General features: G+C 38.1%; 1 protein-coding gene across 2 annotated transcripts in view; it reads left to right on the plus strand.

The window, feature by feature from the left end:
- Positions 1 to 691: 691 nt before the first annotated feature.
- The window catches only part of PPM1D (protein phosphatase, Mg2+/Mn2+ dependent 1D), a 55,833-nt gene continuing 38,758 nt past the window's right edge, over positions 692 to 17,766 (plus strand). The window contains exon 1 of one of the 2 annotated variants that reach the window (XM_037809095.1): positions 692 to 1,340. In XM_037809095.1, coding sequence (XP_037665023.1) covers positions 863 to 1,340 — 478 coding nt within the window. In that variant the 5' untranslated portion in view covers positions 692 to 862. The remainder of the gene's footprint in view (positions 1,341 to 17,766) is intronic. The other variant, XM_037809094.1, reaches the window with a different exon arrangement.

Consider the following 17,766-nt stretch of genomic DNA (forward strand, 5'->3'; position numbering starts at 1 on the left):
GAAAAGTATTACGTTTAATAAAAGTTGAAAAGATCTGTTACGAGTTAGTCAAAATATAACCCTTTGAAATGAGATTGTGCAGCTGATGGTGGAAATTTCCCCACTTTTCTTAACAAAACTGGATTCCCTCCCTCTTCAGCATCAGTCAGACACATCCCACCCAAATCCAGTTCAAGGGTGCCACACTTTTTCCAGCCTGTTCACAAACGACTTCCAAAGGGAGTTTTCCGCCATTTCACTTCAAGGAAAGGAGGTCTTTTTACCTAAGATTCTCTTTGTGGACGGCCCTAGCTCACATCGTTTTCCCCTCAAGGCGATCAGGGGTCGCGAAGGGTATTAGGCTGCATTACGATCCCGGGGGCTGAGCAAAAGGGTAAGAGTAAGGCGCTGAACACCCGCAAAATACCCGGAGGGCGAAAACCGCGCTACCAAAGGAAAACGAATGAAGTTGAGAGCGGGCCCAAGGCCCACTATGGAAGAAGGGAACGCGGCCGTTAGAAGGAGGGGCGAAGATCAGGGGCGGAAGGCGGGCTCGTACCAACTCGATTCTGGATTGGTAGAGTCTGAAGGAGCCGAGGGGCGATAGCCTGGAAAAGGCCTGATTTGCCTGGTGGGCGTGGGAGGGCGGGGCAAGCGCATCGCGCAGGCGCAGCTGCTCGACTCCTCTCGCCCTAGCGCTCCGGCCCAGCTCTCGCGGACAAGTCCTGACATCGCGCGCCCCCCCACCCCCTCTCTGGGGCCGCCCCCCCCTCCCTCCGCGTCGTCGAAGATAAACAATAGTTAGCCCGTGAGCGCGGAGCCTGTCTCCCGCCGCCGGATTCGGCGGGGTGCGTGGGACCGGCGGGATCTTGACCAGCCGGCTATGGCGGGGCTGTACTCGCTGGGAGTGAGCGTCTTCTCCGACCAGGGAGGGAGGAAGTACATGGAGGACGTTACTCAGATCGTTGTGGAGCCCGAACCGACGGCTGAAGAAAAGCCCTGGTCGCGGCGCTTGCCGTCCCAGCCGTCGCCTCCGCAGTCGTCACCACCGCTGCCGGTTCTTCCTGGCAGCCAAGTCTCGGGGAAAGGCCCAGCGGTGGCAGCCCGAGAAGCTAGCGATCCTCCTCCGGACGCCGGGGCTTCACCGGCTCCTGGCCGCTGCTGCCGCCGCCGTTCCTCTGTGGCATTTTTCGCAGTGTGCGACGGGCACGGCGGGCGGGAGGCAGCACAGTTTGCCCGGGAGCACTTGTGGGGTTTCATCAAGAAGCAGAAGGGTTTCACTTCGTCCGAGCCGGCGAAGGTTTGCGCTGCCATCCGCAAAGGCTTCCTCGCTTGTCACCTCGCCATGTGGAAGAAACTGGGTAAGTTTCACGGCTTGTTTGGCGCCTTTCTCTTTTTCAGGCAGTTCACGCCTATTAGCACCAGTACCGCGTGAACCGCCGACACCCGAGAGCGCTTTCAGAGTACATTTGTAACAGTGAAGACTTCTCGGTGGAATAGCGCTTTAAAGTTGGAGGTGCGGGCAATTTGGCCTTGGGAAAAGATAGAATTGTTGTCTCCCTGCAGCTGGACCTCCCTTTATTTCCATCCTCCAAAGATCAGTGGAAAGCAGGTTTCTCCCTTCGCTGCTTCACTTTGGCTGCGGCAGTTTGAAACCTGGCGCTGCCCGGGCTGCGCGAAGGAAGCGGGAAATGGCAAAAACTAGTGTTTCTTTAGAATCTGTCATAATTTTCTTGAAGAGCTAGTTCTCGGTTGCCTCCTACCGGTGGTGTCAGTTCTCCAAATTGACCTGGGTAGCTGGTAGAGTCAAGTATAAGCTAATTTAGAAGGGCAGAAATGTAATCATCGAGCAACTTAAAGTCCTGGAAAGCATTCCTTTGTAGTGATCATAAAGTGTTTTTAAGATCTTTACGCTTTTACCGCATATGAAAAATAAAAGCTCTGAACGTTTTGTCGCGTAAACTGGCCCCGTGTCAGGGGTGTGTATTAAATTCTTCTAGGGCTTTTTCGAACTACGAAATTTTTGTTTTGGTTGTCCTTAGGTAACTGATGCCAGATAGTTCTCAATAGTTCCTAGTTAAAAGTACTTATAAGTTGTAAATACCCATCAAAGTAGCAAAAGGTAAGGAATTACTGATATGCTGAAAGAAATAGAGACCTTAATTTCTAAAAAATCGGCGTAGGAGCTCCAAGAGTTTGTAGTTATAGTTTCATCTAAATTTTAAGTGTTTTCTAAAGCAGCCAGTGTTTCTGTACCCAATATGTTATCATATAGCACTACAGTGGTTTCTCCCTTTCTGTGAATAAAGGATATGAATCTTTTCTTATGGAATAAAGAAGATAACACTCAAAGCATAGAGAAAATCAACTCTTGTTTATGGACGCAAAATGTTGGTTTGTTTTCGGCAGAGGGACAGAGACAGAAAACAACGATTTGTCAAATGCATAACATTTTCAAAAGGTATTGTCAGAGTTGTAGATTGGCCGCTTTTAAAGTGTGTTTTCCATTTGCCTGGCTTTCTGCCAAGAATTATTTGATTGACTCATAGACCAACCATTAGGCTTGTTGTTGGAAGTGTTTCCCATCCAGTCCCAGAGGCCCCCTGTTATGGATTTGTTTTTGTGTAGGGACTGTAGAAGTGAAAGCACTGTAGTATATTCTAGAAATATGTCATATTGACTACAAGGAAACTAGGAGTAGACAGCAAGGCAATAAGATAGAGGAAGATGAGACACAAAGAACCGTTTGGAGTCCTGTTTATTTTATTGTACACTTGGAGCAAGATAAATTTGCTGTATGTTTGAACTTTAAGAATTGAAAGAATACAGACACACTTCTAGTTAATTGACTAAAAAAGGAGTTTATATAGAAACCCTGATAAGCATATTTTAATAAAGGGGGGGCCATGCTGTTAAATGTGAATGTGTGTTTTACATATGTATATGTTTTTTAATCAAGCTTTCACCCCTATGATGCATAGAGTCCTAGACTCCAGACGTGAATAAAACAAATCCAGTTTTCTAACATGTTTTCGGTTTGACCACACACACACACACAAGAATATGCTGAGTATATTTAAGTCTTGAACACAGGAGATGCAGTTTTTAAAAAAATATATTTTACCTCAGCCCAGATTTCATGGTTCCTCATTTTCTATAAAATAAACTTTTCAGTTTGTAATCCACAGGTCAGGCTCTTCCTGGTCCAACTTCAGCCTCTTTATTCAATTGCAGCTGTTACCCACATTTCTACTATATTAATGTGCTCACCTTTTTCCTGGGCACATAGAACCATTCCATTTTCCTGGATTCCTTCCACCTCACCCCCTCCCCTCCCAAGAAAGACAATTCAAACAAAAAAAAAATACTCATCATACAGTCTCCAAGTCACCATGTTTTCTTCTGTGAAGAAAAAATTCAGTCTGTTGTGCTATGTTGTTTGGCTGAATTATATGAAGATAAAGCAGCCTTGCAGATAAGTAGTAGGAAAAGAATATTCTATTAATCTTTTCAGATAATTGTGGATATTTTACACTAAAGTGGTAATTTCTCTGAGTTAGTTGTGGTGAATCTGAGACCGTATCAATGAACTTTTTGTGCTCTTACATTAAGATCCATTGGTCTTTCTTGTGCTTTGAATGCTCTTTTATCCATGCATGATTTTGTAATATCGAGCATTAGTCATTTGAAAAATGATTCACTGAGTTATGCAAATCTTCCAGATATTGACACATTTCATACAGTATTAAAAAGTCACATTTATTAATATCACTAATTTCATGAGAAAAGTTTTTAAGTAGTTGATACTTGTTTTCCAAAATGTGAGTTTTCAAGCCACAGAGTTTTATCATTGAGAATAAGTATTGCCAATTGCTTTTTTAAAGTAAAAGTTCACTTTATTAAAAAAAAATGTATGGCAAATACCCTAGACAAACAGTTTGTCAGTATTTGAAACAGAAATGGAGGTCTGTGAATAATATTGCTAGTTCAGTTCATGATTCAATCACAATCACAAGTGCTATTCCTCTAGACAGCCATAGCATACAACAGAAGCTTGTTATACATATACCCCTTTGTGGCATACATAGTATTCAAATATTCAGATAGTATTCAAAAGATGTGTATTCATGGGTTGAGATTTAATAAAATAATTTTTATTGGATCATCAAGGACATTCTTAAAGTGAAACTGGCTTTTGTTTGTTTGTTTGTTTTTTTAGCTACAAGTGGGTATCCAATGACTACTAGTTTAGTGCCAACTGCCTTGATTCCAGCTAAGGCACCAGGAATTTTACCCACCATTTCTTTTGACCATTGGTGCAAATGCCCACACAGAGAAAAAGGCAAATGTAGTCTTAGAATTATTATGAAAATAGCTTTGGCTTTGCAGGATTCCTGTAAAGGTCCTTGCAGTCATGGACCTCTGTGGGAGAACCACTACTTCATAGTTTCTGTCTCTCAGCTAATTCTTGAGGTTGTTGGAGTCAAAGATACTGCCTTACAAATTTGTAATCAGTCCTCTTAGGGTTGACCTCACAATGCCTTGCCCCAGAGTAACTGCTGAAGAACCAGCTGAGTTTGTTGAATTTCTATGGGTACAAAGATTAGGTAATTTTGCCTTATGTTTCTTTTTTCTCTTTTAGTGCAGTTTTATTGAGATATATTCACACACCATCCAAAGAGTACAATCAGTGACTCACAGTGTGATCACATAGTTGTGTATTCATCCTCACAATCAATTTTAGAACATTTACATTATTAAAAAAGCCAAAAATACCCCATACTCCTTGTAGCCCCCGCCCCCATTATTGACCCCTGGCATTGGTGTGGTACTTTTATTACTGTTGATGAAACAATATTAAAATATTGCTGTTAACTATAATTCACAGTTTGCAATGGGTGCTTTTTTCCCCAGTTACTCTGTTAATTCCTTGTGATAGTGATGTACATTTGTTTTAGTTCACGTAAGAACTTTTTTATCTTTGTACTGTTAATCACATTCATTGTCCTCCGAAAGATTCACTGTTATATAGTCCCATGTTTTAACCTCTAGCTTTTCCTTCATTTAAATTCAACCTAGTTAAAAATTCCACACATATTAAGCATTCGCTCTCCATTCTCTAGCTTCGTTCTGTCTCCTGGTAACCTATATTCCAGATTTTATGTCTATGAGTTTACATTATAGTTAGTTCATATTAGTGAGATCACACAATATACACAATATTTATCCTTTTGTGGTTGACTTATTTTGCTCAACATAATATCCTCAAGGTTCATTCGTGTTGTCACGTGCTTTAGCACTTCATTTCTTCTTGATGCTAAATAATAATCCATTATATGTATATACCACATTTTGTTTCTCCATTCATCGGTTGATAGTCACTTCGGTTGTTTCCATCTTTTGTGAATTGTGAATAATGCCGCTGTGAACATTGGTGTGCAGATGTCTGCGTTTCTGCTTTCAGTTCTTCTGGGTATATTCTGAGTAGTGAGATTGCTGGATCACATGGCAGCTCTATACTTGGTTTTCTGAGGAACTACCAAACCATTTTCCGCAAAGGCTGTGCCATTTTACATTCCCACCAATTGTGAGTAAGTGTTCTATTTCTCCACATCCTCTCCAAAACTTGTAGTTCTGTTTGTTTAATAGTGGCCATTCTAGTAAGTGTGAAATGATATCCCATTATGGTCTTGATTTGCATTTCCCCAATAGCTGGTGAAAATGGACATCTTTTCAAGTGTGTTTTAGCCATTCATATTTCCTCTTTGGAGAAATGTCTGTTCATCTTTTGCCCTTTTTTAAATTAGGTTGTTTGTCTTTTTGTTATTGAGTTGTAGGATTTCTTTATGTATTCTGAATGTCAAACCCTTATCAGATATGTGGTTGCCAAATATTTTTTCCCATTGAGTCGACTGCCTTTTCATCCTTTTATCAAAGTCCTTTGAAACACATAAGTATTAAGTTTTGAGGCGGTCCCACTTACCTATTTTTTCTTTTGTTGCTCTTCCTTTGGGTGTAAAGTCTAAGAAACCACCTCCTACCACAAGATCTTGAAGATGCTTCCCTACATTTTCTTCTAGGAGTTTATGTTACTGGCTCTTATATTTAAGTCTTTGATCCATTTTGAGTTAATATTTGTATAGGGGTCCTCTTCATTCTCTTGGCTATGGATACTCAGTTCTCCCAGCACCATTTATTGAAGCAACTGTTCTGTCCCGGTTGAGTGGACTTGGCAGCCGTGTCAGAAATCAATTGACCATAGATCTGAGGGACTGTTTCTGAGCTCTCAGCTTGATTCCATTGATCAGTGTGTCTGTCTTTATACCAGTACCATACTCTTTTGACCACTGTAGCTTTGTAATATGCTTTAATATCAGGAAGCATGAGTCCTCCAACTTCATTCTTCTTTTTCAAGATGTTTTTGGCAATTGGAAGCCCCCTTACTCTTCAAAATAAATTTGATAAATTAACTTTTCCATTTCTGCAAAATAGGTTGTTGGACTTTTTTTTTTTTTTTTCCTCTTCTTTTTTTGCCTTTTACCTCAAGCTTAGCTATTTCTGCTTCATCGTAAGTGTAGATGACTGGTCTTACATGATACGTTATACAGATAGTATTATCAGTTATTGTTTAATTTAATTTTTTTTTTTTTTGCTGTCTTCATTTTATTACTCATCTGCCCATATACTGGGTAAAGGGAGTGCCAGTCACAAGGTTTTCACAATCACTTGGTCACACGATAAAAATTACATAGTTATACAATCATCATCAAGAATCAAGTCTACTGGATTACAGTTCAACAGATTCAGGCATTTCCTTCGAGCTATTCTCATACACTACAAATGAAAAAAGAGCATCTATATAATGCATAAGAATAACCTCCAGAATGACCTCTCTCAACTCTATTTGAAAGCTCTTAACCACTGAAACTTTATTTTGTTTCATTTCTTTTTTCCCCTTTTGGTCAAGAAGGCATTCCAGTTTCACAATGCCAAGGCCAGGCTCATCCATGAGAGTCATGTCTCACGTAGGGGAAGGGCAGTGAGTTTATTTGCAGAGTTGGCTGAGAGAAAGAGGCCACATCTGAGCAACAAAAGAGGTTCTCTGGGGGTGACTCTTAGGTATAATTATAAGTAGGCTTAGCTTCTCCTTTGCAGGAATAAGTTTCATAAGGGCAAGCCCCAACATTAAGGGCTTGGCTTATTAAATTGTGAGTCCCTAATGCTTGTGAGAATATCAGGAATTCTCCAGGTGGGGAAGTTTAATATTTCCACATTTTTCCCTAGTCCCTTCAGGGGACTTTGCAGATAGTTTTTATTTTCTGCCCCAGAATACTCTGTGGTGTATTGGGATATTACATTAACCTGTACAGAATAACAAGATTTCATTCCTTATTCTAGGTTCCATGTAATTATGTTGTTTAAATAAACTGACCATACAGGTTAAATGAGAAAGTGTGCTCCAGAGAAATATAAATCTTGTACCAAATAAATATCTCTTAAATAAGGCTGTTAGAATTTTGATTGATATTGCATTGAATTTTTTTTAAATGCAATTTTATTGAGGTATAGTCACATAATATACAGTCCTTCAAAGTGTACAATCAGTTGTTCATAGTATCGTCATATAGTTGTGCATTCGTCACCACGATCTTTGAACATTTTCATTACTCCAAAAAATAAAAAAAAATTAGAATAAAAAAGAACATCCAAAACATTGCATTTCCCTCCTCCCCACATTGTTCATTTACTTTTTTTCAAACTCATTCATTGTTTTTTTAACTATCAAAAAAGTAGAAAACAAACAATAAAGAAACGTTTCAAACAAAACCAAAACAAAGGAATAAGAAAAAACAAATAACCTAAAATAAATACATTGCTTCCAACATGTTTCTATCCTACCCCAAGAAAATAAACAGACTGTAACCCAACAAAGGAATAAGAAAAACAAATAACCTAAAATAATTACATTTTTGTGAACTTGTTCCTACCATTACCCCCCAGAAATTAACAAACCATAGTGGTTCCTGAGCATTCCCATAACATTAAGTTTACCCTCCATAACTTATCTGTTTTAATTAGATTATCGTTCCCCCTTCACTATTTGCTGTCTATCACTAGGTCCCCTACATTCTACAATATAAACCATTTATTTTACATGTTCACAGTGTTTGCATTTGTGTTAATATACAATATCTCTCTTTTGTGCCTGGCTTATTTCGCTAAGCATTATGTCTTCAAGGTTCATCCATGTTGTCATATGTTTCAGGACCTCGTTCTGTCTTACTGCTGCGTAGTATTCCATCCTATGTGTATACTATATTTTATTTATCCACTCATCTGTTGAAGGACATTTGGATTGTTTTCCATCTCTTGGCAATTGTGAATAGTGCTGCGATGAGCATTGGTGTGCAAATATCTGTTCATGTCACTGCTTTCACATCTTCCGGGTATATACCAAGAAGTGAAATTGCTGGGTTGAACGGTAGCTGTATAGCAAGCTTTCTAAGGAGCCGTCAGACTGTCTTCCAGAGTTGCTGTACCTTATACAGTACCACCAACAATGAATAAGAGTTCCAATTTCTCCACATCCTTTCCAGAATTTTTAGTTTCTTGTTTGTTTAATGGCAGCCATTCTAATTGGTGTGAGATAATATCTCATTGTGGTCTTAATTTGCATCTCCCTAATAGCTAATGAACATTTTTTTCATGTGTTTTTGGCCATTTGTATTTCCTCTTTGGAGAAATGTCTTTTCGTATCTTTTGCCCATTTTATAATTTGGTTGTCTGTACTATTGTCATTGAGTTGTAAGATTTCCTTGTATATGTAAGGTATTAGTTTCTTGTCAGATATATGGCTTCCAAATATTTTATCCCATTGAGTTGGCTGCCTGTTCACCTTTTTGACAAATTTGTTTGAGGTACAGAAGCTTTTAAGTTTGAGGAGTTCCCATTTATCTATTGTTCTTTTGTTGCTTGTGCTTTGGGTGTAAGGTCTAAGAAGTGACCTCAGTACAAGGTCTTGAAGATGTTTCTCTGCATTATCTTCTAGGAATTTTATGGTAGTGTCTCTTATATTGAGGTCTTTAATCCATTTTGAGTTAATTTTTGTGTAGGGTGACAGGTAGGGGTCCTCTTTCCTTCTTTTGGATATGGATATCCAACTCTCCCAGCCCCATTTGTTGAAAAGACCATTATGACCCAGTTCAGTGACTTTGGGGGCCTTATCAAAGGTCAGTCGGCCATAGATCTGGGGGTCTATCTCCGAACTCTCAGTTCGATTCCGTTGATCAATATGTCTGTCTTTGTGCCAGTACCATGCTGTTTTGACAACTGTGGCTTTATGATAAGCTTCAAAGTCAGGGAGTGTAAGTCCTTCCACTTAGTTTTTCTTTTTTAGAGTGTCTTTAGCAATTTGAGGCATCTTCCCTTTCCAAATAAATTTGATTACTAGCTTTTCCAAGTCTGCGAAGTAGGTTGTTGGAATTTTGATTGGGATTGCATTGAATCTGTAGAAGACTTTGGGTAGAATTGACATCTTAATGACATTTAGCCTTCCTATCCATGAACATGGAATATTTTTCCATCTTTTAAGGTCCCCTTCTATTTCTTTCTGTAGAGTTATGTAGTTTTCTTTGTATAGGTCTTTTACATCTTTGGTTAAGTTTATTCCTAGGTACTTGATTTTTTTAGTTGCTATTGAAAATGGTATCTTTTTCTTGAGTGTCTCTTCAGTTTGTTCATTTCTAGCATATAGAAGATTACTGACTTATGTGCATTAATCTCGTATCCCGTTACTTTGCTAAATTTGTTTATTAGCTCTAGTAGCCGTATCTTCTATTTCTCGGGGTTTTCCAGATAAAAGATTATATCATCTGCAAACAATGACAGTTTTACTTCTTCCTTTCCAATCTGGGTGCCTTTTATTTTTTTGTCTTGCCGGATTGCCCTGGCTAGCACTTCCAGCACATTGTTGAATAACAGTGATGATAGTGGGCATCTTGTCTCATTCCTGATCTTAGAGGGAAAGCTTTCAGTCTCTCACCATTGAGTACTATGCTGGCTGTGGATTTTTCGTATATGCTCTTTATCATATTGAGGAAGTTTCCTTCAATTCTACCTTTTAAAGTGTTTTTATCAAAAAGGGATGTTGGATTTTTTCGAATGCTTTTTCAGCATCTATTGAGATGATCATTTGATTTTTCCCTTTTGATTTGTTAATGTGTTGTAATACATTGATTTTCTTATGTTGAACCATCCTTGCATGCCTGGAATGTACCCTGCTTGGTCATGGTTTATGATTTTTTTAATGTGTCTTTGGATTCGATTTACAAACATTTCGTTGAGGATTTTTGCATCTCTATTCATTAGGGAGATTGGCCAGTAGTTTTCCTTTTTTGTAGCATCTTTGCCTGGTTTTGGTATAGATTGATGTTTTTAGCTGCATAAAATAAGTTCGGTAGTGTTCCATTTTCTTCTATGTTTTGAAAGAGTTTAAGTAAGATTGGTGTGAGTTCTTTCTGGAAAGTTTAGTAGAATTCCCCTGTGAAGCCATCTGGCCCTGGGCATTTATCTGTGGGAAGCTTTTTGATGACTGATTGGATCTCTTTGCTTGTGATTGGTTGGTTGAGGTCTTCTATTTCTTCTCTGGTCAGTCTAGGTTGTTCATATGTTTCCAGGAAATTGTCTATTTCTTCTACATTATCCAGTTTGTTGCCATATAGTTGTTCATAGTATCCTCTTATAATTTTTTTTAATTTCTTCGGGATCCACAACAATGTCACCTTTCTCATTCATTATTTTGTTTATATGGGTCTTCTCTGTTTTTGATTTTGTCACTCTAGCTAGGGGCTTGTCAATTTTGTTGATCTTCTCAAAGAAGCAACTTTTGGTGCTATTTATCCTATTGATTTTTTTTTGTTCTCTATGTCATTTATTTCTGCTTTAATCCTTGTTATTTCTTTTCTTCTACTTGGTTTACGATTGGTTTGCTGTTCATTTTCTAGCTTCTTCAGTTGATCCATTAGTTCTTTGATTTTGGCTCTTTCTTTCTTTTTAATATATGCATTTCATACTATAAATTTCCCCCTCAATACCACTTTTGCTGCATCCCATAGGTTTTGGTATGTTGTGTTCTCATTTTCATTCATCTCTATATATTTACCAATTTCTGTTGCTATTTCTTCTTTAACCCACTGATTGTTTAGGAGTGTGTTGTTTAACCTCCATGTATTTGTGAATTTTCTAAGCCTCGGATGGTTATTGCCTTCTAATTGTATTCCATTGTGGTCAGAGAATGTTCTTTGAATAACTTCAGTTTTTTTAAATTTATTGAGGCTTATTTTATGTCCCAGCATATGGTCTATTCTGGAGAAAGTTCCGTGAGAACTAGAGAAGAATGTGTTTCCTGGTGATTTGGGATGTAGTGTTCCATATATGTCTGTTAAATCCAATTCATTTATCAGATTGTTTAGGTTTTCAGTTTCCTTATGGGTCTTCTGTCTGGTTGGTCTATCTATAGGAGAGAGTGATGTGTTGAAGTCTCCCGCAATTATTATGGAAACATCAATTGCTTCCTTTAGTTTTGCCAGTGTTTCTCACATGTATTTTGTGGCACCTTGATTGGGTGCCTAAACATTCATGATTGTTATTTCTTCTTGTTGAATTGCCCCTTTTATTAGTATGTAGTGGCCTTCTTTGTCTCTCAGAACATCCTTGCATTTAAAGTCTGTTTTATCTGAGATTAATATTGCTACACTTTTTTTTTTTTTGGCTGTAGCTTGCATGAAATATTTTTTTCCATCCTTTCACTTTCAGTTTCTTTGTGTCCCTGTGTCTAAGATGAGTCTCTTGTATGCAACATATTGATGGTTCATTTTTTTGATCCATTCTGCGAATTTATATCTTTTAATTGGGGAGTTTAATCCATTTACATTCAACATTATAACTGTGAAGGCATTTCTTGAATCAGGCATCTTATCCTTTGGTTTACATTTGTCATATATATTTTTTCTCTCTCTCTATTAATATCCTTTAATGTGTCCATACTGAATCTCTTTAGTACTGAACCTTTCTCCATGTCTGTCTCTCATTTCTTTGTTTCTCTGACTGTAGGGCTCCCTTTAGTATCTCCAGTAGGGCAGATCTCTTGTTAACAAATTCTCTCAGCATTTGTTTGTCTGTGAAAAATTTAAGCTCTCCCTAAAATTTGAAGGAGAGCTTTACTGGGTAAAGTATTCTTGGTTGGAAATTTTTCTGACTCAGAATTTTAAATATGTCGTGCCACTGCTTTCTTGCCTCCATGGTGGCTGCTGAGTAGTCACTACTTAGTTTTATGCTGTTTCCTTTGTATGTGGTGAATTGCTTTTCTCTTGCTGCTCTCAGAACTTGGTCCTTCTCTTCCGTGTTTGACAGTGTGATCAGAATATGTCTCGGAGTGGGTTTATTTGGATTTATTCTATTTGGAGTTCGCTGGGCATTTATGATTTGTGTATTTACAGTGTTTAGAAGATTTGGTAAGTTTTCCCCAACAATTTCTTTGAATACTCTTCCTAGACCTTTACCCTTCTCTTCCCCTTCTGGAACACCAATGAGTCTTATATTTGGACGTTTTATATTATCTGTCTTATCCCTGAGGTCCATTTTGATTTTTTCCATTTTTTACCCCATTCTTTCTTTTGTTCTTTTATTTTCCGTTCTGTCATCTTCCAGGTCATTGATTCCTTGTTCAGCTTCCTCTAGTCTTGTACTATGAGTATCAGAATCTTTTTAATTTGGTCAACAGTTTCTTTAATTTCCATAAGATCATCTGTTTTTTTATTTGCTCTTGCAGTGTCTTTATGCTCTTCTAGGGTCGTCTTGATGTCCTTTATATCCTGTGCCATGCTTTTCTTCATGTCCTTTATATCCTGTGCCATGGTCTCATCGTTCATCTTTAGTTCTTTGATTAATTGCTCCAGGTACTGTGTCTCTTCTGATCTTTTGATTTGGATGCTTGGTCTTGGGTTATCCATATCGTCTGGGTTTTTCATATGCTTTAAAATTTTATGTTTTTTTTGGCCTCTTGGCATTTGCTTAACTTGATAGGGTTCTTTTAGGATGTGTAGACCGAAAATGTAAAATAAATAAACCCTTTATTTTACATTTTCACAGTGTTCACCTTTGTGGTAACATACAATATCTCTTTTTGTGCCTGGCTTATTTCACTTAGCATTATATCTTCAAGGTTAATCCATGTTGCCATATGTTTCAGGACCTTGTCCTTCTTATTGCTACATAGTATTCCATCTTATGTATGTACCACATTTTGTTTATCCACTCGTCTGTTGAAGGACATTTGGATTGTTTGCATCTCTTGGCAGTTGTGAACAATGCAGCTGTGAACGTAGGTGTACAAATGTCTGTTCGTGTCACTGCTTTCAGATCTTCTGGGTGTATACCGAGAAGTGGAATTGCCAGATCATAGGGTAATTCAATACCTGGTTTTCTGAGAAACCACCAAAATGTCTTCCACAGTGGCTGTACCATTATACGTTCTCCACCAGCAATGAGTGAGAGTTCCAATTTCTCCACATCCTCTCTAGCATTTATTGTTTCATGTTTGTTTAATGGCAGCCATTCTTACTGGTGTTAGACCGTATCTCATTGTGGTTTTGATTTGCATTCCCTAATAGCTAGTGAAGATGAACACTTTTCCATGTGTTTTTTAGCCATTTGTATTTCCTCTTCGGAAAAATACCTTTTCATATCTGTAGCCCATTTTATAATTGGGCTGTTTGTACTACTGTTGTTGAGTTGTAGAATTTCTTGATATATGTAGGATGTCAGTCTCTTATCAGATATATGGTTTCCAAAAAATTTTCCCGTTGAATTGGTTCCCTCTTCACGTTTTTGACAGAGTTTTCTTGAGGCACAGAAGCTTTTGATTTTGAGAAGTTCCCGTTTATCTATTTCTTTCTTTTGTTGCTTGTGCTTGGGTTTAAGGGCTAAGAAGCTACCTCCTAATACTAGCTCTTGAAGATGTTTCCCTACGTTATCTTCTAGGAGTTTTATGGTATTATCTCTTATATTGAGGTCTTTGATCCACCTTGATTTTTTTTATAGGGTATGAGGTAGGGGTCCTCTTGCATTCTTTTGGTTATGGCTATCCAGTTCTCCGAGCCCCATTGGTTGAAGAAACTGTTCTCTCCCAGTTCAGTGGATTTGGGGACCTTATGAAAAGTCAGTTGACTGTATATCTGGGGGTCTATTTCCTAACTCTCAATTCAATTCCATTGATCAATATGAATATTCATTTACTTTCAAGTTCTTTTTTTTTTTTTCTTACCATTTTGTTTTAGATGCCTTTTGTAAACAGTTGAATTATTTGTATACTGTGGGTAAATTTTGTTTTCTGAATGCTTTTAAGAGTCCTTTCTGGGAGTTCACCTCATTCATATTTATTGTGATAATAAATTTTTTCAGATTCTTAGCTACAGGAAATGAATATGCTCTAGCTTGTTTAAAAAGAAAAATTTTTATCAGGAGCTGTAGTTAATCCACAAAATTATTGAAAGGGCTGAAGAAAGATTCAACAGACTCTAGGATGTGTTTCTAGGGATGACTTCTGTAATCACACTACACAATTGGATAGGGAGCTGAGTCTCTGCTGTGATCTGTACCAGCAAAGTTTATGCCCTCTCCCTGCTTTTTTTTTTTTTTTAAACTTAAAAATGTTGTGAAATATAACAGCATACATATAGGAAAAGTCATAAAACATAAATGAACACTTTAATGAATAGTTATAAAGTGAGTATCTTCCAGCTAAAGGAAGAGAACATTGCCTGCACCCCGGAATCCTTTCTTTGTCCCATTTGATCTCATGTATCTTCTTCTCCCCAAGGGATAACCACTATCCTGACTTTTGTGATGATAGTTCTGTAATGATTTCTTTATAGTTTTACTGCTTATCTGTTAGCATGATACTTTTTTTTTTAAGAGAACCCACTAATATGTATTCTTTTATGTCAGAATTCTTTTGAGATTCTTACACATTGTCCTGTTGAAGGACATTTGGGTTGTCCAGGTTTAAGCCATAATGCTGCTTTGAATATTCAGATGCATTCTGTGCCATGTGTGCATTAATTTATGATATATACTTAGGGGTAATGAGTAGTCGTAGGGTATACAAATCTTCACCTTTGATGGGTAATGTCTGAATGTTTTCTGAAATGGTTGTGCCAGTCTGCACTCCTCCTAGTTTCTTTTTCTTTTTATTTATTTATTTATTTATTTTTGATGTCCACTGCCAGTTAGAGAGAGGAATGGAGTATTTTTAAATAAACTTTATTTTTCAGCTGATAATTAATGGCCTGTGAGTCCTATAATATGTGCTTAGAACAAATGAGGGAATGGGGAGGAATGCTGTTGTTTGGTAAATGGGGGAAAGGGATGGGGAATGAGGAGTGGAGGGAAATCTCAAGGAAGAGGGAGGGCAACGTCCTGGCTCCAGGCTACTTGGGCTCCCCTTTACCTTCACTGCCAACCAGAGGGAAATGGAAATTCCTGCTTGGGCGTGAAGTACTGACCAGCAGGGCAAGTGGCATGGTGCGGGGTGAGGAGTGCATTGCCTCCCTCCCCCATCCTCAGGGGAACAGCCTGCCAGAGCCTCGTCTCCTCCCACATGTAGCCCAGATCCCTGACCCCCAGTGAGCAGGCAGTGGCTCTCCTGCAGTCCCTGTCATGTGGGCGATGCCAGAAGACCCCCAGCCCGGTCCCCGAGCCCCAGCCCTGCTGCACGTTCACTCCTGCCTCTCCTCCAGTAGTTTATGAGGGTATATGTTCTACATTCTTAACCATACTTGCTATTGTCAGACTTTAATGTATGCAAAGCTGATTATTTTGTAGTGATATCTCACTGTGGTTTTTAATTTGTATTTCCCTGATGATTAAAGAAGGCTGAACACCATTGCGTGTTTTTCAGCTATTTGGATTTCCTCTTTTGTGAATGGTCTGTTCAAATCTTTTACCCATTTTTCCATTAGGCATTTGGTCTTATTTGATTTGTAGGAGCATTATATTTATATATTCTGGATTCTTGTCTTTGGGCATGTATATATATATATATATTACAAATAAATTCTCTTCCATTCTGTGAGTTATCCTTCCACTACTGATAGTACTTTTAATGAGCAGAAATTCCTAATTTTGATGTTATTAAAACTTGGCACTCTTTTTCTTTATTTGGCTAATCTCTTTTGGGTCTTTAAGAAATCCTTACCTATGCTGAGGTCATGAGTGTACCTTCATATATTATTTTGTAAACATTTTGACTTTGCTTTTCACATCAGGCCTTTAATTTATCTGGAATTGATTTTTATGTTGGTATTGGGTCTCCAAATTTTCTTTTTCCTATTTTATCCCAGTACCATTTATTGAAAGTCTGTCCTTTCTCCAAGTGTCCAAATATGTATGGTTTGCTTCTGTGCTTATTGTGTTCTGTTGGCCTACTGGTTGTCTTTAATATGTCTCAGTAAAGTTTTATAATTTTTCCATAAAGGTCTTGTTAGAGATTTATTAGCATTGTCCCCATATATGTTGTATCTTTTGTTGCTATTGTAACAACTTTTTAAAAAAGTTACATTTTGCAATTTTTGTTGCTGGTATATTTCAATGCAATTAATTTTTATAGAAGAATGTTTATATGTAGCAACCTTGCTGAACTTTCTTATCCGTGCCAATAATTTATCTGTAGATTCTTTTGGTTCTTCCACAAGTGTTTACTTAGGGACCATTTTTTCTTTGCATACTCCTTTTAGTGAATCTCAGACTGTTTGCCTTTCTTAAATAATGGGCTTATCAAAAGAAGAACTAATATTTATTTAGCACTTACTGTGTGTTTGCTCTGTTGCATTTGCTTTTACATGTTTTAACTCATTTATTCCTGTCTTAAATGTCTAATGACATTTATCTTAAATGTCTGATGGTATATTTGTGTGTGTGTTTGTGTGTGTGTGTGAGAGAGAGAGAGAGAGAGAGAGAGAGAGAGAGAGTGAGAATTTCTAGCTTGGTCAACATTGGTAGTTGTTCAGTTTCCTTCGTCAATTGTGAAGGTCATTTCATATGCCGCAGGCTAGCTGCTCCTGTGGGTGACAGGGCACTCTGAGTGGTTTCCATCTGTGGAATGGGATGGGGGATGGAATTTCCTTTAGGGTTCAGGGGATGTCTTTTCAGGCTGTGTAATGTTAGAAAAGAAATAAGCTAGTTAGCCATCATATATTAGAGAGCCCATCCACACTGCTTTTTTTTTTTTTTTTAGTTCAGTTTTATTGTGATGTATTCACTTACCATACAGTCATCCATGGTGTACAGTCAACTGTTCACACTGTTCTTTTAATCATTCCTTGTTTTTATGAAAGTTACCTGGAATCCTGCCCAGTATTTTCAGGCCCTATTCCTTTTCCCACCCCCCCCCCCTTTGAGGCACTGCTATCCCTATTAAGAGATCCATCATTTTCCTCAAAAGAGAGATATTATAGTTAGTTGCAGCTTAGGGACTAAAATGTTCCATCTTAATGTTCAGAGAACTTAGGCACTGACCTTCTCCCTGCAGTTTTTAAGTTAATGTGTCAACCTTCTACCATCCATTCCTGCCCTTACTCTTTGCCACTGGCTCTGAGCTTGGGCTTCTGGGACTTAACAGGGAAAACCTATGTACTAGCTTCTTTACTGGCTGTTCTTTTTACTTATGTTGTATTACAAGTTTTACATTTTGATTTTTCCCTCAACATAATTCCATTTGTTTAAACTTAT

Source organism: Choloepus didactylus, chromosome 18 (assembly GCF_015220235.1).
Source record: "Choloepus didactylus isolate mChoDid1 chromosome 18, mChoDid1.pri, whole genome shotgun sequence".
Lineage (NCBI taxonomy): Eukaryota > Metazoa > Chordata > Mammalia > Pilosa > Megalonychidae > Choloepus > Choloepus didactylus.